The sequence below is a fragment of the Microtus oregoni genome, unplaced genomic scaffold (genome assembly GCF_018167655.1).
Source record: "Microtus oregoni isolate MIOR12 unplaced genomic scaffold, Mior012 000072F_ref0000427, whole genome shotgun sequence".
NCBI lineage: Eukaryota > Metazoa > Chordata > Mammalia > Rodentia > Cricetidae > Microtus > Microtus oregoni.
Window position 1 is genome coordinate 5,460,032 of NW_024543979.1, and position 26,793 is coordinate 5,486,824.

Here is a 26,793-nt window from a genome sequence, read left to right on the forward strand (position 1 = left end):
AAAATTTAAAGCTTATTTTTTAGGAAAGTATTACATTGTGTATATTTTATATGAGGATTAGGTTGCATTTGTTAGAATGATTGCTACACTGATCACTATATTTAATTAAAGTACTGTTTAACCTTAAGAATGACGTGGTGATGCGCACGGTGACTGTGAGAGACAACATAGAGTTCTCAGCTGCTCTTCGACTGCCAATGACTATGGCAAGAGATGAAAAAAGAAGGAGAATTAATGAGGTCCTTGAACTTCTGCATCTGAATAAAGAGTCAAATGTTAAGGTAATGTGAAGAAAAGTCTTGAAAGGCTCAGCTGACAGAGGAGGGGGAGATACGTGTGTGGATTATATGACCCTCTGTCAGCAGTTCCATATGATGTATGTAGTCACACTGGCTGCTCTCTGCATTAATCAAGTGACTGGTTACAAGATTTAAAAGAAAATTAAGCTGGGAAATCTTTTTAACAATGACTAAACCTGGGAATGGAGCGTGATTCAGTAGGGAAGAGTGTTCTTCACATGGCCATTTCCAAATGCTCCTCATGTGAGCCTACTCATCCCTCAGCCTTAAACTCCTGACTATAGAGAAATGGACAAGTGATTTCTTCAATTTATTGTCACTTTCTCTAGAGGACTTGTCCCTTGTTACAGAATGTGCTTCTGGACAGACACAGGTTGTGCAGTGGAGAACTCTGGCTCTGCGTTCACTCTGCATTTATTTCCCTCCATGGTTGTCCTTGGTCTCTTCGCACTTACTTCTCACTTGTGTAGCTCATGTTATTTTCTGTAGCCTTTTTTCTTGTGTTTTTATCTCATCCTTACTTGTGGTTGCTAGTTTTGACTGTCAGCTTGATACAGTGTAGTATCACATGGGTCATCTAGCAGAAAGCCTCAGTGAGGAATTTCTGTGGGTAATTGTCTTGATTAAGTTAAACGATGTAGAAAGACCCAGTTCACTTAGCCAGCTCCATTTAGGGTTTTGGGTTCTGGGTGTTGTGAGAATAGAAAAAGTGAGTTGAGCACTGACAGGCATGTAGGCATCATCGTCTCTTGACTGGGTGTAACCAGCTGCAGCAGCTTCATGTCTTGACTTCCCTATAATAGTCAACTGTACTTTTCAACTTTGTACTGAAATAAAACCCTATGCTCCCTTTTTACCTTTAATCTGAGCAACTGCCCATACAACTAAGATGTGCTTCTGCCCTCATTCTCTGCTTCTTTATATTATGTCATACATATTCTAAGACCCTGTGTAAAGTTTTATAGATACAACCTTGGGCAAGTGTAGCAATAAAGGGGCCAAATGACTCTTTCTGTTTAGATTTGTACAGGATCAGGGAAAGCATAGGCAAGTTTTGAGCTTCACAGCTAAAGGATGTAATACGTAGCTAGTTTCCTACTGACATATTTAAAAAGAATATTTTATAGCATTTCATCCCTGAATACTTAATATTTTATCCATGAAAAATATGGATGTTTGCTTATCTTAACAACTCCATTTTTGGCTATCAAAATGAAATAAATCCTGATATCCCCAGCCCTGTCAGGTGATAACCATTCATATTCCCCAAGTGTTCTTTGTTATTACATTGTTTATAGAACTTGATTAGGTACTGTATTTATTATATGCTTATAGATTATAATAGCATGGTTCCTTTTCTCTTCTCATCTCTTCCAAATCATCCTGCCTCTCACAATGACATCAACTCATTGAGAAAATTGTATATAGATATTTGCTGAGCAGACATTTGTATATATGGATGAAAAGAAACTCCCCAGAATAGGATTCTCATGGATTAATTCCGATGGTGTCTCCTCCTTAGAGGCAGTGAGGAATAGGGAGGTACTGGATGCTGATTCCCACAATCCTTCTCCTCAGACATTTATGAGATGTTTGTCTAGTTGAGAATAATAATAGAAAAACTGCTGTTTATCACTCTTTCTTTTCTCCTTGTTGATGGAGTTTTTTGTGCTTTCCTCTGTTTATTTAAATGGTTTTGTATTTATAATAAGGTAGTTTCTGCTTAACTTTTACCAATAATTAGTCATTGCTCTCAGTTGCTTACTTGTTTTTATAGAGGACAACAAAAAAGATATTAACTTCTCAAAAGTCGTGCAGTGTAATAGATTTCAAGATTTTTAATATTATTTCTTTATGATAGTTTTCAGGAAAAGGTGTATGTAGTGTGAACACATATGCATGTGTGCATATGTGTGTGTGTGTGTGTGTCTGTTTGTGGGCGCCTGAATGCCATAGCACACACAGTGAAGTCATATTACACCTTTGTCACAGGTCTTTTCTCTCCTCCCACCTTGTTTGTAAGTCAGGATCTGTCTTGTTCAGCTGATGCCCTACAGGCGTGCCTGATCCTCCTGGTGCACCTCCCATTACATATGCCTGTCACTGCATGTAGCTTTATATGTGAGTTCCAGGGGCTGAACCCAGGCTTCAGGTGTGTGGCAAGTGCATTTCCATTGCAAGACTTCTTTTCAGCTTTTCATAAGATTTTTTTCTAAGAAATGTAGAGGCAATATGTGGTTACTGTAAAAGATTAAGTGTTATATGGGCAGCACAATAGTATACTTGCTAATGCTAGCCTCTGGGATCCCAGTGTTTAGAATATCACACTATCAGGGAGCCTTAGGTACCATCCTCCTCAACCCCACAGGGTCCAGGAAAGATTCCCTATGGCAGGTGAAAACTGGCTAGGGAAATGATCTGATGGACTCGAACATGTTCCTCCTGTATATTTCTTTATTCCTTGGGGAAGGTAGGGAAGAAAAAGAGGAAGAGGAAGAGGAAGAAGAAAAAAAGAGGAAGAAGAAGAACCATTTCATACAAAGCTTTCAATTTTTATAGGCATACAAACAAATTAGCAATTCTATAGGTGGTAACAATAATATCAAGCATGCATTTTCACAGAGTCACAAAAAATTGGTGACTCTAACAAAGAGGCATCTTATGTCTTAGAGGCGACATGGCTCTGAAGCTCCCTGGCAGATACTGGGAGGCTATCAATTAAGAATGGGACTTTGAAATCGATACAGAATTCTAAAAAGTTTTTGTGCACCAGCTACATTTTTCTTAAATATTTATTTATTTTATTTATCATGAATTCAGTGTTCTGCCTGCATTATGGAAGAGGGTACCAGATCTCTTTGTAGATGGTTGTGAGCCACAATGTGGTTTCTGGGAATTGAACTCAGGGTTTCTGGAAGTAAAGCCAGTGCTCTTAACTTCTGAGATATCTCTCCAAATCCCTATATTTCTTAATTATAACTAGAAGTTAATGATTAATTGCAGAAAAGTGCAACAGTAGTTGTGTTCTCTGGGTATTTTTGCTTTCTTCCCTGGTGCCTGGGAGCACAGCATTGGTAGCTATAGTAACTCATAGACTTGATTAGCATTAGTGTCTAGCTAGCTGAGCTAAAAAGGGTACTTTGGAGTTTTTGCTTTTGACTCTAGCAGGGTTCCTGCCAGTTTTCAAGTGAGGATTGATTTCTCTAAGGTTGATTTATGGACTCAAGTCTTTTTCCTGTATCTCTAGGGGTAAAGGTAAAAACAGTTGTTTTCTTGGGCTATGATATTATATTAATTGAAACCAAGGTGAATGGTAAATACAGAATATTAATAACTTGTTAGGTTAGAAGAAAGGACCAGTAATTTACAACTTCCCGAGTCTACTGTTAGAGCAGATATACCTCTTCCTGTTTTGGGTTCTGTAGGGTTAAGCCAGCCCCTTTAGGGGGTGGGTTTGCCTTGGGCGAATGCATATGGATTAATGGGCGTGCGGGAGGCAGATTGTCCCTTTTTCCTGCCTCCTGTGAAAAGGCTGCGTGGGAACCTCGGTTCTGTAAATTTATTTAAACATTAAAGCTGTATATATTCTTTAATATCTGCCTTGCATTTCTTTATGCCGATACAGGGCTCCTTTCTTTTCAGTGAGTGCTGTCAATAAAGAAACTTGTGGGGCCTTAGCTTTACATAGATTTTGGCTATGAGAACAAAGGTTTGACTCAGTGAATGCTTTCACACCAGGCTTCATAGTGTGAGGGGTGGTATCCTGTTGCCCTACAGGAAGAGTCATATTTACACTGCTGGGAGAAGTGTTATGATCCCACAAGGGTTCTACAGAATTAAAGTGACTTATCCAAAAGACAGGAGTTCCCGAAGCTCTGCAAATCGGGTTCTTCACAATATTCTATTTTTGTGAGTTTGTCTAATGGTCTGTCAGCTGTACTCTTGCTGTATAATACTTGTCGGGTCACCACAGCGCACTCACTGAAGCTGTTTCCCAGTGCAGCATTTTAGTAGCTCCTTACTATTGAGTACTTATTTAGTCTTCATCCATAAATATAAGGACATCTGCTTACCTAGTGTAGCACAAGTGATAGAAACCTAGAGACAGAAATTAGGGTTCAACCTGAAGGTCAGAAATGCAAAACAGCCAGTCCATAGCTCTTCCCTCTACCTCAGTCTGAAATGGTGATCCTGCCTCCAGGAATCTCAGAATGAGACTATGTGTGAGAGCTGTCTCCTCCCATCTTATATAGTTCTCCCTAGGGCTGGGATTAACGTTGTGTACTGCTACTGTCCAATTCCTGTGACAAACTAGTGTGGCTGCTGGGATTAAAGGTGTGTGTGACCACTGCCTGGGCTGTAAGGCTGGTCAGTGTGGCTGATTTATTCTCTGATCTTCAGGCAATCTTTATTTAATAAAATACAAAGGAAACATTACTCTAACCTATAAACTCTATTCGTAACTATGAAAATTAATGATTTCTTTATATCTTCAGCCTTGTCCTACCCACACTTATCACATTCCTCAAACATCCTTTGTTGTATGTTGTGAGTGGAGCTTCATCATGGTTTTGGTTATCATGTTTGGAGAGAATTGTTCCCTAGTTCTGTGTTCCCATAATCCTTGCTATTCCCTCTCACCTTACACATGACAGTGGCTGGCACAAAGACTGTGCTAGTTTTATCTATGTAGACTCTATGACCTCTTTAATTTGTCTAAAATAATGAGTCCTTAATTCTGTGATGCTGTACAGTTGAATAATGTCAATTCATGAAGTCTTAAGAGAGTTGAAAAGACCTAATATGGAAATGTGAAAGTTTTGAAAAAAAGCAGTGAGTGTATCTGTATCTCTGTGTGTCTGTCTATAAGTGTGTGTGTGTGTGTGTGTGTGTGTGTGTGTATTTCTATGCATGGGTATGTGTGTGTGTCTGTCTATAAATGTGTATGTGTGTATCTGTGTGTGTGTTTATACATGGGTGTGTGTGTATATCTGTGTGTGTGTCTATGCATGGGTGTGTATGTGTGTGTCTATGCATGTGTATGTGTGTGTGTATCTGTGTGTGTGTGTCTATGCATGTGTAGTGTGTGTGTATCTGTGTGTATGTCTATGGATGGGTGTGTGCCTATGCATGTGTATGTGTGTGTGTATCTCTGTGTGTGTGTCTATGCATGGGTATGTCTGTCTGTGAATGTGTGTTCGAAGGTTGTTAAATGTGTACTAAATTTCTAGAGATACTTCATCTTCTCCTCTCCCATCCTCCTCATTACTCAGACAGAGAATTCACCGTGCCAGGTTTGGGTGTGATAACTCATTACCTAGAATATGTGACTTGATAAAGAACAAACAGTAACTGTCATTAGCACAGGCTTTATGTCAAGTCTGTTCTGAGACTCTTTCTATTCACTTGGAAAAGAGATACCTTCTTCTTCTCCCAGGTGCACATATTTTTGTTCCTCATCATATTGATATAACAAAACTTTTTATTGCTTGAACAGGCTCATTCACCAAACGACAATGACTGTTGGTGTTCTTGTTGATAATGGTGTGTCACTGTTGCTTTAGCCTAGATCTAAAGAGCTCAGGAAAAGGACCAGTATAGCAATGGAGCTGGTCACCGAGCATCCCATTTTGTTCTTGGATGATCCCACCACTGACTTAGACTTGAGCACTACTACTGATGTCATCTCGGTCCTGAGAAGGTAAGTGCTGAAGGAACATTAAGTTTTATTAAATTAATGTGGAACAGATGCTTAAAAGAAATCCCACACCAGCTCAGAATTGAGAAATAGATGGTTATTTATTTATGGGAAAACTCACAAATCAGAATTCTCTGCTTGAATGGAGAACAGAGATCAAATCCAGCAATCCAGCAATCAGAAAGAGCAGCAAGGGAAGAAAGAAAAATGGGGAAGATGCAGGCTCTGCATCAGCATTTACAGTATAAGAGGCCACACCCCAGTAGGCGGGTAACCACAAGCTGTAAGATTTCCTACAGCATCTTAATAGCTGATTTCGTGTGTGTGTGTTTGGTGTAGGAGATTCAGAGGGAAGCTACAAAATTTCTTCCTTGTTTATTGGAGGGGAACATGAAGTAACAAGGAATACACATCAAGAACAATGAGACAGGAGCATAGGGAAGATGGCTGTGGTGCAGGTTGAGACTGCTTTAAATAGCATGTCCCCATAGCACACAAGCATTGGTCAAGAGAGCAGGGGATGGGTGTGTTTGATCAGAACAGAGTGTTGTATGGACGGAAAACTTATTTGTTCTGAGGCAGAGCATGTTTGATGTGTCTGGAACATTAGAGAGACAGAGTGGACCAGAACCTGGTGGTCCGAGGAGAAGGAAGATTACTAGTGCACAGCTAAAGACACCACAGGCTGGGTGACTTGATAGAAGTCATGTTTCTTACAGTTCTGGATCCCGGATGCCAGTTATTAGGGTATCTATAGGCTGTGTCTGCTGAGGCCTGGGTCGCTGGGTTGTGCATGATGTCTCCTCCCTATGTGTCTGTGCCCTGATCTCAAAGGGACACCTTTACACTAGGGCACACTCGTATTCTCATTTAAATTTAATTACCTTTTTAAGGACTTTATCTCCAATTATAGTCAAATTCTAAGTTCTTAGATGTGAAATATTCCACAAATGAGTCCTTGGAAGCACACAATTCAGCTCTCTACCTTTACAACTGAACGGAGGGGATTGGTTGGTTTGGATTTAGATTGCCTTGACACTCTGGGCCACTGTGAAGTCTAAGGTTTTCCATGGCAGGGCATGTGGGAAAGCTTCTGAGTTTAGAGCAGAGCAATGCATCATGAAGGAGGTTGTGCAGCTGCACTATAGGGGTGTGAGATTTCAGCAGGAGGCTGAGATCTTGTGGTTCCCTTGCTAAGAAATGGTGGACTCTAGATAGCTTAGAATATAGAATAAAGAGCATTATCTCTGATACTAGCTTTGGATGTGATTTGAGGAATGATTGCTTAGGTCTGGGTCCTAAACCTGGGGCAGAATGAGTAGAAGAAATGATATTTTCTTCTCTCACAGACTAAGTCTGTGGTTGAAATATTTAAAGAACATCTGTAAGTGTTGGGTTTTATACATTTTAGAAATTAGTAGAATTTCAAACTGACTGAATAACCCTAAGAACCATTTAAGGACTATCCCATTCACAGGACCTAGGCTACTGACTGTTGAACTTTACTGTGCTCTTTCTCTTACCTTCCTTCCCCTTGTTCTTTGCTTTGTTCTGACATCATGGTCTCTTCACACCCTGTCCTATCCCTCTAAGAACCAAGATCACTTTGCCATTGTGCCTTCCCAGTGAGGAAGTTAACAACTGGCACCTTGCTACCTTCTATCTGCAGATACCTCCTGTGTCAGTCTCTTCCCTGTCTGTCCTCTCCTGGATACTCTAAGATCATCTTCTTCTCTCTGTCCCTGTGTCTTATGCCATTGCTAGTCTTAGTGCATTATATGGGGTCATTTCAATTGTGGTTTATCCCAGAGTTCTGGGAGCAGAATCAGGACCTGATATGTTGTGCTTTCCTTGGTTTCAATATCCCACAAAGAGTACCTTGTGGTAGAATATTTTTAATTTTTTTCATTTTATCTATCTATCTATCTATCATCTATCTATCTATCTATCTCATCTATCTAGTGTGTGTTTATGTGTGTGTGCGTGTGTGGGGGTGTGTGGGGGTGTAACATGTTTTTAGAGGACATCAGAAACCTCAAGGGACTTGGTTTAGCCTTTCACCCTCTGAGTTCTGGGGATGGAAATCAAGTCTTGAGACTTGGAGTCAAGTTTCATATTTCTTGCCTTGCTTGAATCTTGAACATCTAAACATGCTTGTGGTTCCTGGTTATATAATATAAAATTTTAGCTTTTTCTTTTGTGATTTATAAATAGTCTGTCAGGAAAACAATTGGCCATTAGGCCATTATTGTGCTTTTATTTCCTGTCTACCAATGTTGTCCTGCTGGAATTCAAGGTGAGCACTACCAAGCCATGATCGCTCACTCTCTTTTTCTTTCCCTCCCTTCTTCTCTCCCTATCCTCCTCCCTTCCTTGCTTCCTTTCTTTCTACCTTCCTTCCTTATTCTGTTCTTCCCTCCCTTGCTCCCTCACTCCTTTTTTTTGTTCTTTCTGTATGTATTAATGAAATATAGTCTCATGTAACCGAGGAGGGCCTTGAACTCTTGATCCTCCCAAGTTCTGGGATATTACAGATTTACCCAGCTTTAAAACAAACCATAATTCTTTATTGATTCTTTAGGATTTCACATCATGCACCCCAAAACTGGGCAACTCCCAGTCAGTCCCCCCATATCCACACTTCACCATCAGCACACCCCCTACATGCCTTACAGCAGGTCACAGATGGAGTGCATGTTGGGTTGGGCAAACTCAAAGCCCTGGACATGTGCCTGGGTGGTAGCTGAGCTGGTCAGTTCAAGACAGATTTGCCACCATTTCCAGTTTTTATAATCATATTTTCAAGGAAGTTTTAAGTAATGTTTTGGATTATTGCTTCTCTTAACGTAAGATATGACTTTCTGAAATGGTCATTCAGTTCATTTTTTCCTATATGGAATTAAACCAACAATCTAATCCCAGCTTTGTCCCTCACTAACTGGCCTCTTGGATTGTTGCTTGACCTTTTAAGACTTACGTTGAAGAATCTCAAGAATTTATTAAGGTAAAATAGGGATAAAACTCACTAATACAAAACAAATTAGATCCAGTTGCTGTCCCCTGTCATTCTGCCAAAGGGGATTGTAAACCAGTTGCTGCTTGCTCTGACAGAGGGGGGAAGGAAGAGGGAGAGAGAGACAGCAAGAGAGAGTGTGACCTCTCTCAGTTCTTAAGAGGTCACTTATGCAGACAGGACCATACCCTAGGCCTTGCTTCCCCCAAAGTCATTGGCTAAATGGATTTAAATCATACAAGACCTTATCAACACAACACAAAAGAGGAAACTGTACTAGAATTGCCTCATGCTGATATTGTGAAAGCTGAAATGAGGTTATTGCTGAAATGTTTAGTGGGAGAGCAGTGGTTAGGAATGTGAATCACATCATAGAACAGTGAAAACCCATTCCTGACGAGGCAGAAAGTGTGAACAATTGAGGGGAATTGTGCTTTCAGTCACAGCTGTAATGTTTGCTCTGTCATTGCTTCTCAAGCTTGAATGAACCTGACTGCATGTTCATGGTATGGATTCCCTGCACTGACTCCCAGATATTCCGATTTGGTGTCTAGAAGACTGTGCAGGGATCTACATTGCCAGTAACACTCGAGTGGACCTTGAACTCCTGATGTTCCACACTTCAAGAAGTCCTAATCATTTAAATAAAGGCTTGGAGCTTGGTTTCTCTATCAGGTGCATAACACAAGTGAGACAAGTTGTTTTTAAGGAGAATTCAAGCTGAAATGGGAACAGAGAGTACAAATATTTTGTCAAGAATCTCAAGGTTCCTGTTCAGTAACTTATGATATTTTCTCTCTTTGAACTTAGGATGTGTAGGAGGGGACGGACAATCATCTTCTCCATTTATCGGCCCCAGTACTCCATCTTCAGACTGTTTGACAGTCTCACCTTAGTGGCCTCAGGAAAAGTTATGTTTCACGGGCCTGCGCAGGAGGCTTTGGAGTACTTCACATCTGCAGGTATGGCAGGCTTTGCTGTGAGAGCTCCTTCATTCACGGGGTCTGGGGAGAGAACAGGGGTTCTCGGGAATGCTGCTTGGCCTTCATTCAGACTTACTGTGTGTGGGCTTCTCCATTTTAAATACCTTTGGTTAATTTGGTGACAGGGTTCTGCTATTTGTGCAGCACAGGCTTGCTATGCAGGTCTCCTTCCTTATTCCTGTCCTGTATCATGCCTGTGTTTCAGGATTGTTACTGAGCCTCTTGTTCTGTTTCCTAGTCATGGTGACCCTCTTAATTAACATGCTGGCCTCAGGCCCAGTTATCCATCACTTAAACAGCTTTGGCAAGGCCCAGCATCATTGTGTTCTTGGTCATGCAGCAGACGATGATTTTCAGGTTTCCCCTCATGTCACCTGACTGCTGTGGAGAGGTTACTTAACTTAGCAGTAACTTTGCATTTCAGGTTTAGGCAATGATTGAGAGCTGTAGTGGCTAAAGTCCGGGTTCTGTGGACTCATATTTTGGTCTGCCTGTTCTTTTTTTCAGTCAGGTTGGATGATTACATACTTTTAATGGGTCATGCCATCAAATTAATCTTAGAGAAATGTGGATATTGTTATGAATTATTGTCTTTGACTACAAATATAGGTTTAAATATTTGCTGCCCTTTAAAAATGTGTGAGCATTTGTGAGTCTATGGAGTTCAATAAAAGTTTATGTTAAATTCAAGTGATCCTTTCACTGGAAGAGTTCATATATCTATGTCTAGTCTATGTCTGTTCTATCCCCATGTCTAATCTATGACCAGATCTTTGTCTAGTCTATTTATATGTCTAGTGTATGTCTTTGTCTAGTTGTCTTGGTCTATGTCTAGGCTATGTCTACCCTGTCTGTGTCTATGTATTATATATGTGTAAGTGTATATGTATGTATAGCACCAATATAAGCATACACATGTATACAATGATCTGTGAAACAGAGATTGCTGAAATACTATGATTGTGTATATAATAGAAAAGGATAAGCTAGTGGATGGGAGGGGCAAGAAAAGGAAGAAGTTCTTAGATTCTGCCCCCCCTCCACGTTCTCACTCTCTGAAAGAGGATCCGCAAACTTGTATTCATGGTCCACCTTCTTTGTAGGTTACAACTACGTTTCCCACAACAACCCTGCAGACTTCTTCCTGAACATAGTTAATGGACATCGTTTCTCTGCTCTATTAGACACAGAGGAAGATGGCCATGAATGTACGTGAGTCTTCTAGAGTCACAGATTATTAACTAATTGATTTCATTAAAACACAAGTAGAAGGGATCAGCTTCTAGGTAGCTCGGGGTCCAGAGGGAAGCCACGGGGCTGGTGAAGATAAGACCTTTTCTATCTAAGGGGTTAGGAAGAAAGACACTCACACATTCTGTTGATCATATCCTTCTTTATTCATCAGCCTCTTCTGATGGACTAACTGGGATGAATCTGTTTGTGTGGTCACAGCTGTACAAATGCGTGTTTATCAATTGTTACATAAAGTATTTCCTCATTCCAACGTCCCCAAACTAATCTACATGTCTTTTTGAAGAGAGCATCAAGTGCCTTCAGACTCTATACTTTCATTAAGCATTGTGTGCAACACAGAAATAATACAAGGGCCCCAGCTGTGCATGAGGTGTCCTGTGACCAAGGTCATGGGTGCCCACAAGGCCCCATCAGTCAAACAATCCTTATCCTTCACATGGATTCTTCAAGGTCAAAGTACTTCCAAGAAACATCTGTTTATCCTAATCTCTGCCCTATACATTGATTTTCCTAATTTCCTATGCATAGAGGTGACATGTTTTTTATCCCCCTTACAGGATTAAAAGTGAAGTCATCCCAGTATCTTATATACATTTATGTCTAAGTAACGTGTCAACAGAGCCTAAGCAGAGAGCAATCATCTCTTCACACACAAATCCCTTGCCGGCTGGCATGGCATATACTGTGCCTAGACAGAGAGAATCAGTAATTCTACTGTATATCTGTAAAGGCAGTCTTAAAAGGAAAGCTAAAGGAATCACAAACTGAAGCTTTGTACATAAAAGACAATCTGTCGGCTGTACTTAGATACTCAGGGTATATACCCATCTATTACTAGTTTCTTGTATCAGGAGAATTGAGGGCAGGGATGGCCACATGGAGACCAAGACCTGTGTCTGTATCTGATAAGTAAAAGTAATAAGAAAGAGGCAGCTCCACCAATGCAAGAAATCCAATTAGGTCAAACCAAACCAAAACAAAATGCCCATTGTTTTTTTTAAGAATGATGCTCTCGGTTGGTCGAGTGCATGCCAGGGAAATAGGACAGCAGGGAGCCCATACAGACACAAAAAAACATGGGTTCCTCCTCTGGGAGCACACTTAAATACCCTGTGGGAGTGATCCTGACCATCCCCAGGGAGGGTTCAGGACCTGGCATGCTGGAAGAATTCAATTGTTCTTTAATGTTTAAGCGGAACTGTTATCTAAAGCTGTTTCTAAGGTGGAACTCAAAGGTCTTGGCTGAAAAGCATTTTTTATATATACTTTTATTTTATCAAAGTTCTATATATTATTACCATTTAGAAGGTACAGCTTAGGGAGTAAGTCATCTTCATAATGACTCAAAGATAAAATTGCCCAGAAGAACATGATGTTTCCAAAGAGAAAATCATTACCTTACAAGCAGTGGGGGATTTCCCCACACCCAATTCAACCATGCCAGATGTCAGGGAAAGACAGCAACAGCAAGAGAGCAAGCAGGCAAAGGGAAAGCAGACGCAAAAGACATCCTGGGATCTATGATCTCAGAAGTCCTTGCCTAACTGAGATGATCAAGGGATTTCCTCCTGGTTGGCCAACTCCTGGAACCTCAATCAACACCTGCTGCTCCTCTGACATGGTCTCTGGCATCATGGTCTCTGGTACCCAACCTCATGTTTCATTAGAAATAGGTCTTATGTATATTCAGTGTCTAAAATTAACTAACAGGCTTTGCTGTCTCTTATTGCTGGATTTTTCAACTTAATTTACAAAAGAACATTTATATGATATTGTCACAAGGGAAATTTCTGCTTAGAAGTAAATGTAACCATTATTTGTCATGCTATTCTTAATATTGTTTTAGAATGGTTTGCTTACGTAGCCAGACTGGCCTTAAATGTGTGCTCTTTCTACATCACCTCCCAAGTGTAGATATTACAGGACACTGTCACCATGCCTGATTTCGTTCATTTTTAAAACATGATACTTGGCAGTTTATACATTTGCATAGACATTTATCTAGCAAGGAGGGGCCCCTTGTTCTTCTGGGCCACCCTGCTACCTTAGAAACACCATAACCACACAGAAACTGTATTAAATAAATTACTGCCTGGCCCTTTAGCTCTAGTTTCTTATTGGCTAATTCCTACATCTTAATTTAACCCATTTCTATTAATATGTATATCACCAGGAGGCTGTGCCCTCCAGCAAAGTTTCAACACATCTACCTCTGGCCATTGATCCATGGCATCTTTCTGACTCTGCCTTCTTCCTCCCAGAATTCAGTCCCATCTTCCCTGCCTTCCTAAGTTCTTCCCTATCAACAGGCCATGGCAGTTTCTTTATTCATTAACCAATGAAAGCAACACATAGCCAGGCAGACTTCCCACACCACATTCACATAAAGCAGAAATCGGGAACCAGACAGTTGTATTACGTAGTATGTATCCATAAGGGAAGGAGGACTTTGTTAATACTTAGGGATGGGAAAAAATCATTTGGCTTTCTGTGTCCATGGGGTAATGGGCTAGTCAGGTCAGTTACAGACATTTTTCTAATCTGAAAGGAATTACACTGGAGTAATTTTATTATGATCAAAGTTTGGTGGGCTGAAGATGTAGCTCAGCTAGAATGCTTGCCTAGCATGCGCAAAGCCGTGATTTTAGTTCCAGCACATAACTGGGTGTGAAGGTGCATGCCTGCAATCAGCACTTGAGGCAGAGGCAGGAGGACCTGGAGAAGTTAAAGATTACCCTTGGCTTCATAGCTGCTTTGAGGTCAGTCTAGGGTACATGATAGTGTCGCAAAGAAAAACTGATACATAATTTATGTCTTGTTTATGACTACAGTCTAGTAAAATCAGTTAAATTATTGTCTGTTTCTTACCTTTATCCATTTTTATCCCAAAGCTGAGGAACACAAAGATCTTTCTGAGAGACAGCACCAAGTCACAGAAGAATTAGCCAATATGTATGCCCAGTCCTCCTTATACAGTGAAGTGAGAACTGAACTGGATCCACTCTTGGGGGAACAGAATGCAGGGAGGAGCTCAGCCTTGGAGGAGATCACGTGGGTCACCCCTTTCTGCCATCAACTTTGGTGGATTATATGTCGTTCATTTAAAAACCTCACAGACTTTCCAAGGATGACTATAATTAAGGTAATCTGATGAGTTATTTTAATTGTATTGCGAAAAACTCACATAGGAGCAATTTGTTTCTGAGTCAGTCTACTTCAGGGCCACACTTATCTTCTGCTCCCTTGAATGTGTTTGTCATCTCCACTCTGCCTGGCATAGAGAAATGTTTAGTAAAGCAAGTAAAAGATGTTTAACTTTTTACTTATGAAAAACTTTTTAAGTGGTTGTTTTTATTTAGAGTAACTGTAATAACTAACCAAAGTAGGTTTTTATTCAGGGAATTCAAGGAGTTAAGCACACCAGGGAGCTGCTCAGACCTGTCTGCTTTGATTCAGCAGCACATCCTACAAGTTCAAAATTTAGGAATGAGTCAAGGAGTAAAAGGCCTTTTTCCTGATGTAATTTTCCTTGTGAGGGGATGGATGGTATAATTGAATAATTATATAAAACTGTAGCCTGTCAGATGAAAGAATGGACTTGGGGAAAGTTTAAGTAGAGAAGGGTGGAGATGACTGGAGAGGGAAAAGACGGTTGATCTGTGGTTGAAATCATGTGGTGAGGAGACAGGGCCATAGAACAGCTCTGAGGGAGCCTGAACATCGACTGCCTGAGATGAACCTGCTGCAGAGTGCTGTTCCCTCATCAGGAGTCCAGAGTGTGAAAGCAGCAGCTACTCAAAGAGTGCAGCTCACACACACAGTAACTGGACTGAACAATGCTCTTCCCTGTCAGCCAACTGGAACTGGGAGGAGGTGAAGTTCTACTTTTCTTTAAACTGACTCTGTAACAAGGATCATCAGATCACCATGCTTTAAGGTTTTCTGTTATTTTAACATAATTGTCACACAGAAGTGTGGTTCTTCCAGCTCATTGGGCCATCACTTATTCAGTTATTTTTGTTTCCTGATGATGATGATTCTGCTGTGTTAGTGTTTGATCCTGGGCCTTAGCCATTAGTGAGCAAACACTCTACTGTGAACCTACATCCTTGCCAGCATCCAACCAGCACTTACAGTCATTTCTGCTCGAGTGCATTGTTATTTCATTCTCAGGCATTTAGTTTCTGTCTAATATTGAAAGGTTGTATGCTGTTGGCTGTAATAAAACACCACTTACTTCTTAACATGTGTGATGTCCCTTTCATATTTCAATGTTTCTTCCTTCCCTGTGTATGTGAATATTCTGACCATTTGATTTATACTGATCTTTTGGTTTTCTTTGAGTACTTAAAAAAAGATTCTATATGAATGGAAAACAGTGACTTACATTCATCAAATTGGGTTACTCCTTGTTCAACAGTGAGGCAATGTAATGGGATAAGAAGTGTATGTGTGTGTGTGTGTCTATGTGTGTGTGTGTGTGTGTGTACTAGGAACTGAGGACTAATTTTAATATTTGTTATTTATTTTTTATGTATGGGTGTTTTGCCTGCATGTACAAATTCTCATGATGTGCATGTCCATGGATGCCAAAAGACAACATGAACTGGAGTTACATAAAATGCTTAGGGGCCATTTGGGTGCTGGGAACTGAATCTCAGGTCCTCTACAAGAACAGCAAGTGCTCTAACTACTGAGCCTTATCTCCAAGTTCTGATATTTTCATTTCTGATTTATCAAGTTACATAGTAGGATGTTTTCCCTTATAGTATTTTACTTTTAAAACATTATCCAAGGTATAATAGTTAGAATATTTCAAATAAGTTACAGTATCATGTAGCCTTACTCCTTTGCTAATGGAAGCACCTTTTAAAGTCATTTTAATCCAAAACTAAAGAAGTGCAGGCTCCTTGTGATGGTTAGCACAGATTTGGTAAATCAAGGTAGATGGGAATCTGGAGGAGCTGGTGGCGTAGGTGAGACTTGAGCCCCAACTCCTCTGACTAAGGTTCATGGAGCAGCAGTGACAAAGGTGATGGGTAATGGGAGACTGGGGTGACCCAGAGGACACTGTATGAATACTTTGGTGACAGCTATAGTGCTGGTTCCCACACAGCACAGACATCCCTTGATGTGGGAGGGCCTTCTGTCTATACGTCAGTTTCATTGGTTAAATAAAGAAGCTGCCTTGACCTTTTGATAGGCCAGCCCTTAGGTGGGTGGAGTAGACAGAACAGAATGCTGGGAGAAAGAAAGACGCCATGAAGTTCCGGCCTAAGATAGACATAGGTTAGAATCTTCCCTGTAAGCCACGACATCATAGTAAACATAGATTAATAGAAATGGGTTAATCAAGATGTGAGAAATAGCCAATAAGAGGCTAGAACTATTGGGCCAGGAAGTGTTTAAATGAATACAATTTGTGTGTTGTTATTTCAAGTTTAAAGCTAGTCAAGCGGGAGCTAGGCGAGACTAAAAGCAGGCCTGCTCGCCTCATCACTACAATTGGCACCCAACGTGGTGTCCCTAAGGTGACACAGGTGAGGACCAGTTCACCCCTTCTTAGCATACAAAATCCCACTGCTAGGAACTATGTTGTGAGTCATTTTTAATTTTGTTATTTGGTTTACACTTGAGGAGATTAGCATTACGGTACATTGTGAGGGCTCTGTCACTGAGCTGTTCCCCTGGCCTGGGTGCCTTTGTTTCTAGATATAAGAGTAAAGAAAGCCTAAATTCCCTTGAGCCACTTGAAGTAGAAAGCTGCATATGTTCACTGGCAGCAGAGCTGAGATCTCAGTTTAGGTGAACACTTTCTGTCACTTGGGTTTGTTCCCAAAGCTCCCCAGGTGCCTGAAATCTCTGCCACCCTGTGTTATCCAGGTTTTAGTTCCTGAACTGAGTTCTTCACTGACTGTTCCTGGTTGAGCACTCAGAAAAGTCTTAGCTTTTCCATGGTCTGCACTGTTCAAGCCTCAGATTGCAGAAACATTCATTGTCAGTCTGACATATGAGTAGTCTATTGACATGCATGTTGTATGTTCTTCCAGGGACTCTGGCCAAAATAGAGTGTTTATATTACTGGAGAGATATGATTAGTAAAGTATGTATTCCAAAATAATGAACCATGTGAAGAATGCTTTCTATTCCTATTTGAATTTTTTCCCTGTTTTCTTTTTGAAAGGCATTTATCATATTCATACTGACTGTGTATATGTGCATCACTTTACATGTCCAAAGAAATGACTGTTCTGAAGTCCACACCAGGTAAGCAAATGAGAAAATGCTGTCACTTTGTTCAAACCTATATAAATCCATGAACAATTTAAATTCATGACAAGAACAGAGTAAACATTTTACCATGTGATAGAGTGTATTTGAAGACTGAGTGAAAAACTCACTTTTTCACATACATTTGTGTGTAGATAGAAAACTCCACACACCACACATCCCATTTTGCCTGTTTTAGTGTATGGAGTGTTTTCATGTTAGTTGTGTAGACAGTATGAAACCCCACACACAACACATCACATTTTATATGTTTTAGTGTATGTAGCCAAGCTGCTGAGTATGCGAGAACATCTCTTTGAATGCTGAAGGTTTGCTCTTTAGATAGAAAGCTAGAGTTGTCAAATCATAGCCCACTGTGTTAACTGTTTGAGGAGCTGCTGTCCTGTCTCCAACTCCACTGTACTCTTTTATATCCTCACCAGCACAACACAAGGGTTCCAATATATGCACATGCTCACCAAAACTTATGTTCTTTCTTGTTTACAATAAGCTATCTAAGAAAAAATATATCACCATTCCTTGGATGCCTTATGAAGTATCTCTGTCACTGTTTTTCCCCCATCTCCCTCATCTTGTACTGTCTAGTTCTCACCCTTCTACTCCTTATTCCCTTGTCTTCCCTTTCTGACTTCCCTTCTCCTCCCACATCTATGCTCCCGATTTTCTCAGGAGATCTTGTCTCCCAATTTTCCCTTCCTAGGGAAAATATGTTTCCCTTAGGGATCTCCTTGTTCTCTGGGGTCATGGACTATAGGCTCCTTATTATTTGCTTTATAGCTAGTATTCACCTATGAGTGGGTACATACAATGCTCTTTTTTCTGGGTCTGGGTTAGCTCTCTCAAGATGTTTTTTTTTCTAGTTCCATCTATTTGCATGCAAATTTAAAGATGTCATTGTTTTTTACTGCTGAGTAGTACTCCATTGTGTAAATGTACCACATTTTCTTTATCCATTCTTTGGTTGAGGGGCATCTAGATTAATTCCAGATTCTGGCTATTACAAATAATGCCACTAAAAGCATGGATGAACAAGTGTTCTTATAATATGGTTGAGCATCCTTTGCGGGCAAAAAATACTCAATAAAATACTGACAAATCAAATCCCCAAGATCATGAAAAAAATCATTGACCATGATAAAGTTGGCTTCATTTCAGAGATGCAGGGATGGTTCAACATACAAAAATGTATCAATGTAATCCACTATATAAATAAACTGAAAAAAAATTCCATAAGATCTTCTCATAATAAAAGCAATATGTAGCAATATCAAATTAAATGCAGAGAAACTCAAAGCGATTTCACCAAATCAGGAACAAGACAAGGCTGTCCATTATCTCCGTATCTTTCAACATAATTCTTGAAGCTTTAGCTAGAGTAATAAGACAATAAAGGGAGATCAAGGAGATACAAATTGGAAAGGAAGAAGTCAAACTATTGCTATTCACAGATAATACGATAGTATACGTAAGTGACCCAAAAAATTCTACAGGGAACTCCTACAGCTGATTAACACCTTCAGCAATGTGATAGGATACAAGATCAACAAAAAAATCAATAGCCCAGATGTGACCCAGAATGCTACTTCTCTTCAAAATGGGAATTTGTAGCAATATAAAAACAATTGAAAATTTGAGGAATATCATGCAAAGTAAAAGTAGTCCAATCCCAGAAAGGCAAATATGTTTCACTGACATGCAGATTGTAAAGAAATTGACCTCCTGGCTGCAAAGTACACGTTTCACGGCAGTGAGGAATGAGGAGAAACAGATGTGTTAAGAGTATAAAAATCTGTTAAACAGCATAAGTAGAATTTATTTCTTTTAGATAAAATGAACAACAAATTCAATCTAGCAGATATTAGTAGATATTTCAAAGTTTCTTAGAATGCATTTCTAATGTGTTACTGTAAAATGATGTATAATTGTAGTGATGAACATCACCCTATTTAGCTTGATATAATTACTTCACAAAATTTTTCATGAATCATATTAGTTTTATACCTTAAATGTATTGCTATAGATTGTCAATCTGTAATTATAATATTCAAAATGTGAGGTAGAAAGTAGATGTGGCATATACGGTTAAGTATAGCCAGGTCCATAAAGTTCCCTTCCTAAACTCTTGGTATTGTTGATAAAAATATATAAAAGCAAGCAAGATAGGAATTGAGGACAATTTAGTGGAGACAGAGATGGAGAATGCACTGAGCACCAGGGAATGTGTGTGTGGGAATGGAAGAGTGGAGAGAGGGAGTTGTGCCTTTAGTAGAGTGGAGCCTTGAAGACAGACTGGCTCATTAGGAGAGGAGGGGGAATCCCAGGTCCTCTGGGCTGTGGTTGGTCACATGGTGCACAGGGCCTCTGGGCTGTGGTTGGTCATGTGGTGCTCAGGTCCTCTGGGTTGTGGTTGTTCATTTGGTGCACAGGCCCTCTGGGCTGTGGTTGGTCACGTGGTGCTCAGGCCCTTTGCTTTTATTTGGTCATTAAAGACAGGGCCACAGTTGTGACCTCACAGGCCTAGAACTTGTCATGTAGCCCAGCCTGGCCTCAGTCTGCAGCAGTCCTCATGCCTCTATTTCCCAAGTTCCCTGAGTTTGAATATTTTGCTTCCTGCTCTTCTCACAGTCTTACCCATTCTTAGCTTGTTGTTTCTTTCCTTTTCTTTTCTTTTGAAATGTGGCCTTTCCTAGATTGTTAAGTGGAAATTTTCTTTGATGTAGGAGGAAACTTGTCTCTAATAAGGTTCACCCTCTTCTGATCTGATATCTAACCACCACCGTGTACCTAGATAAAGACTCACTGACCTCTGACTTTAGTTAAAAAGGGTAATAGGCTCTTAGGACCCAATCATGCCATCTGTCTTAGAGGAACCTGACATGTTTTGTCCAGGAACCAGGTAACTGCAGAGGCCTTTTTCTCCCTTTCCTCCTGCTTACCATCTCCTATCACATGAACACAAGTTATTTCTTCACAAATAAGCATGATTGAATTCCTTTTTTGAGCTTCTTGGAAACAATGAAGGAAGTTGGTTGGCCTGTTTTATGGGTAATCGTTGGGGCTCTAAAGATGTTTCTACAGTTGATGTCTGTATATCTGTAGGTAGCTGTTGAGTGGAGATTCCCAACTGCTTCATGTTCTCATTCTTACTCTTCTGTAAAATCAAAGTGGACAAACGAAAATTAAAATTCCTTGGAGATTATTCATCTTGTTGTTTCTCTCTTTATACATTGGGAATGATGCTTATGAATTTTGTTAGTTAAATTAACATCATGGATTGGGCTGCCAAGTAACTACCACAGAATCAGTGGATTTAAAATCAAATGTGTCTCTGCACTGCAGTGTGAGAGCCTGAGGGGAGGATTCTCTCCCAGGATCTTCCTGTCTGGCCACCTTCTCTCAGCCGTCTTGTGGCAGACCCTGCAATGCTGTCTTTTCCCATGATGAGGACACAGATGGCATTATGGGTTCCACTCTCAGGATTTTATCTATAACCAATTAATTCCTAAATTATATACTCTAGGATGATTACATTAGGGTCATTGTCAAATTCTTCTATTTTAGGGGACCTACTTCTATGAACAGACACTGGTGTGGAGACAGAGAGGAAAATAATTCATGGGACTCATATTTCCTGACCTTTTAAACCAGAATAGTTCTAAATACTTATTGTATCTTTAAGTGTATGAGTGTTTGCCTACATGTATGTCTGTGTAAAATTAGTGTGCCCTGAGACCTGTGACAATCAGGAGGATGCACTGATTCCTGTTCTAGTTTCGGTTATTATTGCTATGAATAAACAGATGACTGAAAGGTAAGATGGAGAGGAAAGGGTTTGTTCATCTTGTATTTCCATATTGTAATTAATTCATCATTGAAGGAAGTCAGGACAGGAGGAACTCAAAGTAGGCAGGAATCAGCAGAGGCCATGATGGGCCCTGCTTCCTGACTTGCTTCCCATAGCTTGCTTAACCTGCTTTCTTTTACAACCTAAGACCACTAGCTCAATGATGTAGCCTCCACAATGGTTTGGTCCCTCCAAGATCCATCAGTAATTAAGAAAATGAGTTGACTGGATCTTCTGGAGGCATTTTCGCAATTGAGGTCCCCCCTTTTAGATAACCCTGGCTTAGGTCACATTGACATAAAACTCGCTGGCACGGAATCTCCTTGAACTCGAGTCACAGATGACTGTGATCCACCATGTAAGTGCGGCCAACCAAACCCAGGTCCTTTGCAAAAGCTACAAGCACTCTTTACTGCTGAGCCATCTCTCCAGTACTGTTTTCTTTTTCAAAGAACAGATCTATGTAATGTTATTTATTCTACAGAACAAGGTGTATTGGAAAGAAACCATCCTAATGTTGAATTTACTGTTGCTTTTGCCTCCATTCTCTCCTGGCAGAGCCGGCCTGCTCTTCGTGGTCACAGTCTTCCAGTGTTTTATAAGTGTGACTGCAGGAGAGATTCTCATGATTGACAGAGATTGTTTTCCGTGAGTAACCTCTGCTCCAGAAGCAGGCATCAGATGTGGGTGATCAAATTAATTACATTCATAGTTGGGCCTAAAAAATGTTATGTCATGAATTACCAGCAATTCCCTTTTTTCTGAATTACTTAGTTGAAAATAAACCATGAAATTTTGTTTTTATCATGTGGTATCATGCAATATTAATTGAAAAATGAATGGAAAATCAAGAGCAGAGGTTTCTGCTGCTCAGAGAAAGTATCAAAATTGTGGTGAGACCACTAGATCCCAGTGCTGCAGACACCACAGTATAGGGGGCTGAACATGACAGGAAATTCACTCACCCCCTCCCAAAGAAAGATGTCAGGGGTTTCATAGAGCTTGGGTGTAGTGGGTTCAGCAGCACATTGGAGCTGGAGAGGGACAGCTGCAGAAGAATCAGGGTCCTCTTGATGCAAGGCTAGAAAGAGCAAGACAGCAGTCGAATATAAAAGAACTGTTTATGTCCTGTGTTTTTCAAACATGGAAAAATATTTTCCTGGTGGCCTGTGCTTAGGATTCCCAGCTCTCAAACATGGCCAAGTACATGCCAAGAAGAGAAGTCTTCAGAGAGGAGCTGAGGGCTTCGGTTAGTTGGTAGAGTGCTGGCTCTGTGTGCGTGAAACCCTGTGTTACATTCACAGTACCACAAACCCTGAGCAGGGCTGTATTTCGGTAATCCCAGAATTTGGCGAGCAGGTTAGAGGCAGGAAGTTGCCCAGTCTTGGATATGTATGGAACCTAAACCACCCTGGACTGGTGGTTCTGTATCAAAACAAAACAAACAAAAACCAGAGATGCACTGAAGACACTGAGAGTGGAAGAGCTTGGGATTTGGAGGGCAAGGTTGGAGAGGAAAGGGTTAGGTTTGGCATCTGGTAGAGATTCATGGTTGTAAAGAGAGATTATTGGAGGATGCATCTGTCGTAAAGTGAGGGTAGCAGAAGAGAAGGATGTAGTGTCCTGAAGGTGCACTGTGACCACAGGGTGACAGTGTCACCTTCTTCATAAGAACTGGAAGGAGAGAAGTCTCCCTGACCAGTGTCTGAGGTGAGGTATGAATGAGCTGCTCCTCAGGGACCAGCTTTAAAGGGGCAGTGATTCTGGGGAGAGTGGGCACATAGAGCTGTTTTCCTGGAGGGGCTGTTGTGTGGCCAGAGTGGACAAAAGAGTGGAGAGTTTCTCTGGTGGGGAGAATCATAGTGAGAATGTCATAAAACTGTTCACCTAGAGTGGCTGGTCCCTGATGGAGGAAGGTCATTGGCTAATAAAGGAATTGCCTTGGCCCATTTTATTGGTTAGAACATAGGTGGGAGGAGTAAACAGAACAGAACGCTGGGAGGAAGAGGAAGTGAGCTCAGACTCCACAGCTCTCCTCTCGGGAGCAGACGCCTGAGAGAGCCGCCATGCCCCGCTCCCGGGATGAAGCTCCGACCCAGGATGGACATAGGCTAGAATCTTCCCGGTAAGCGCACCTTGGGGTGCTACACACAGATGATTAGAAATGGGCTAAATTAATATGTGAGAATTAGCCTAGAAGAGAATGGGCCAAGCAGTGTTTAAAAGAATACAGTGTCCGTGTAATTATTTTGGGTAAAGCTAGCCATGGGGGCGGCCGGGTGCTGGGGACGCAGCCCCGCCGCTCTTATTACTACAGGTCCCTAAGATGGGGACATGTGTGAGAGTCAGCATGGAGTATAGCAGACGCTGTCCTGTTAGTCTCCCTGTGGTAGCAAAATCAGTGTAATCAGCATCTCCACTGTCTCTTCTGGACTAATCTAGGGATGTATAATGTGATCTTTGTCTGTGTAGACATGAGTATACCAGTGGATACTACAGAGTGTCATCATATTTCCTTGGGAAATTGCTCGGTGAGCTGGTACCCAGGAGGATTTTGCCAAGTATTATATTTACTGTTATAGTATTCATCATAGCAGGTAAGTGACAAGGCAAGAAAATGCGTCTTTACTCTTGGGGGAGCATGTTTTTGTTTGTACTACTGTGGCAAGTCTAAAGTAGAAAATCATAAGTAGAAAAGCACATCTCCACTGTGCGCCATCAAAACAAGAGTTCAGCGTGAAGAAATTCTTTAAGATTTGTTCACAAAATAGTATAAAAGCCATTTCTGAAACTACGTTTTACTAAGATTCTGTTCACTATAAGGAGTGTGGAAATAGCACACACATTTGAGACAGTGACAATGGAGCAAGGTCAATTATTAGATATCTCTGCAAAAGTATTTTTAAAAATTTATTTTTCTTTATTTGTTTATTTGCCGTTGCTCTCTCTGTCTGTCTGTCTGTCTGTCTGTCTCTGTCTGTCTGTCTCTCTCTCTCTCTCTCTCTCTCTCTCTCTCTCTGTGTGTGTGTGTGTGCGTGTGAGAGAGAGAGAGACAGAGACAGAGACAGAGACAGAGAGATGAGTATGTGTGTACTAAGTTGATCCAGTGCCTAGAGAGGCTAGAGAAGGACATCAGATCCCCTGCAACTGGAGTTAAAGAATGGGAACTTTCGTGTAGGTGCTGGGATTGGAATCCAGGGCTTTGCAGTAATAGCACATGCTCTTAATCAGTGAGCCATATCTCTACCACAGCTGTCTATTTTTCCTATTTTTTGGATACGTGTCTGTATATGTAAATGAAATATAGAAAAGTAGATAATATCTCACACATATGTATGTTGGACGAGGGTGCTGCTTGTTTATTCCCGGCCATTTAACCCCAAAATAATCACACAGAAATTTTGTTAATTAAATCACTGTTTGGCCCATTAGCTCTAGCTTATTATTGGCTCACTCTTACATATTAATTTAACCCATTTCTATTAATCTGTATATCACCACAAGGTGGTGGCCTACCAGCAAATTTTCGGCACATCTGTCTCCACAGGCAGCTCCATGTTGTCTCTCTGACTCTGACGCTTTTCTCCCAGCATTCATTTTAGTTTTCCCCGCCTAGCTCTGTTCTTTTGCCCTATCACAGCCCAAGACATTTCTTTATTCATTAACCAATAAAAGCAACACATAGACAGGACATCCCCACCATATGCATATGTGAAAAAGTACTTAAATATATAAAATGTGTTATGCTAAGGTTTGTTGACAATATGTAATATAAAATGTTATTTTAAATATGTGTACAGATTCATTTGTACGTCATGGATAGGCTTCACCCTAGATTAATTGTTCAGAATTTACACTTTTCATCCCCCCACACACTCATAAAGACACACAGACATGCACACTCATTCACACATGCACATATATGCACATACACTCTTTCACACACATAGACTTTCAAAAATAAGCACTGATAATGATTAGACATTTTTTATTAGAGATTTATTATTCAGAACCAGTTATTCAGATTGTGGGATAGCTATGGGAAATGTGCTTATCTTGCAAATCAGACAACCTGAATTTGATCCTCAAAATTCATTGTGGAAGAGAAAAATGCTCCAGAAAGATGTCCTTCAACTCCACATGCACACCACGGCACGTGCACACCACGGCACATGCATACCACGGCACATGCATACCACGGCACATGCACACCATGGCATATGCACACCACGGCACATATACAGGGTGTCTCTACAGACCCCACTGAAGAATTAAGCCATTCACATTGACTGGCTCTGGCTGAGGAGGGGAAGTGTGTCCCTTGCCACCCAGCCCCTGGAGTCTGGGAGACAATCAGATACAGCCAGGAGTCGAGTCAAGCAGGAACTCATTTATTGTCTTACAACATGTAACTTATAAAGCAAAACCCCACAAATCACAGAAGAACTGGAAGGGAAATTAGCCAATCACATCAGCAGTCATGTCTGCATGAGCTGAGGCTCCCATAGCCCCTAATGGGGATCACAAGGACATCAGGCACTTTATGTCACCTTTCCCCATCTCTAACACCAAACGTCTTCTTCTCCCTTGCTCCTCTTCAGTGCCATTTTGGCTGGGAGTATTCTCATGGACTTTGCAACATTTCTGTTTTTGAATTTTGTGCCCCTTTCTAACTGTTACGCTTTTGGCATAGCTGTCACACTTTTCGCTTAGCTCTAAATGCTTTTGGTGCCAACTGTACATTTTTCTAAATGTCACTATTTTGTGCTAACTTGTCCACTCCAGCCTGCTATATGCTCATACTCGATTCAGCACACACATGCACACCATGGCAACTATACCCACAAATTCATTTTGCACACCATGATAGTAATAACATTAACTTTGTAAACAATTAGGCATGGAACTCAGTTCCCCAAAGTCTAACTTGTGTCCCTGTGACAATTATAAAACACATGATTGTATGTGACTCAGCCTTAGCTCCACAAAGATTACAAATCAGCGTGTGGAAACCATCCCCTACCTCCAGAGCAGTTACATAGTGATTTCCTAGGGATAACTAAAGTTGAAGGCAAGCCCCTGTCTTCCAGATATTAAAACCACTGCAAGGTCGTTTAATCCTTGGCTTAGTTATGTTTTTAGTGCTGTGACAAACACCTTGACAAGAATCAACTTGTGGAGGAAAGAGTTTATTTCATCTTACAGTTCAATGTCCTTTAAGAAGGGAACTCAGGGCAGGAACCTAGGGGCAGGGAGTGAAGCAGAGTCCATGGAGGAGTGCTGCTTACTGGCTCCTAATGGCTTCCCCAGGCTGCCTTCCTATGAAACCCGGGACTACTGCCCAGGGATGGCATCATCCACAGATGTCTAAGACCTCCCACATAAATCATCCATCAAGAAAATATCCCCAC

At 40.8% G+C, this 26,793-nt stretch overlaps 1 protein-coding gene across 5 annotated transcripts in view; it reads left to right on the plus strand.

Moving 5' to 3' along the window:
• LOC121440976 (ATP-binding cassette sub-family G member 3-like) overlaps window positions 1-26,793 on the plus strand; it is a 53,246-nt gene that overhangs the window by 15,888 nt on the left and 10,565 nt on the right. For all 5 annotated transcript variants that reach the window (XM_041642075.1, XM_041642079.1, XM_041642080.1 and 2 more), the window contains exons 5-12: window positions 129-281; window positions 5,864-6,000; window positions 9,821-9,972; window positions 11,097-11,201; window positions 14,139-14,389; window positions 17,432-17,514; window positions 21,941-22,030; window positions 23,855-23,979. In XM_041642075.1, coding sequence (XP_041498009.1) covers window positions 129-281; window positions 5,864-6,000; window positions 9,821-9,972; window positions 11,097-11,201; window positions 14,139-14,389; window positions 17,432-17,514; window positions 21,941-22,030; window positions 23,855-23,979 — 1,096 coding nt within the window. The remainder of the gene's footprint in view (window positions 1-128; window positions 282-5,863; window positions 6,001-9,820; window positions 9,973-11,096; window positions 11,202-14,138; window positions 14,390-17,431; window positions 17,515-21,940; window positions 22,031-23,854; window positions 23,980-26,793) is intronic.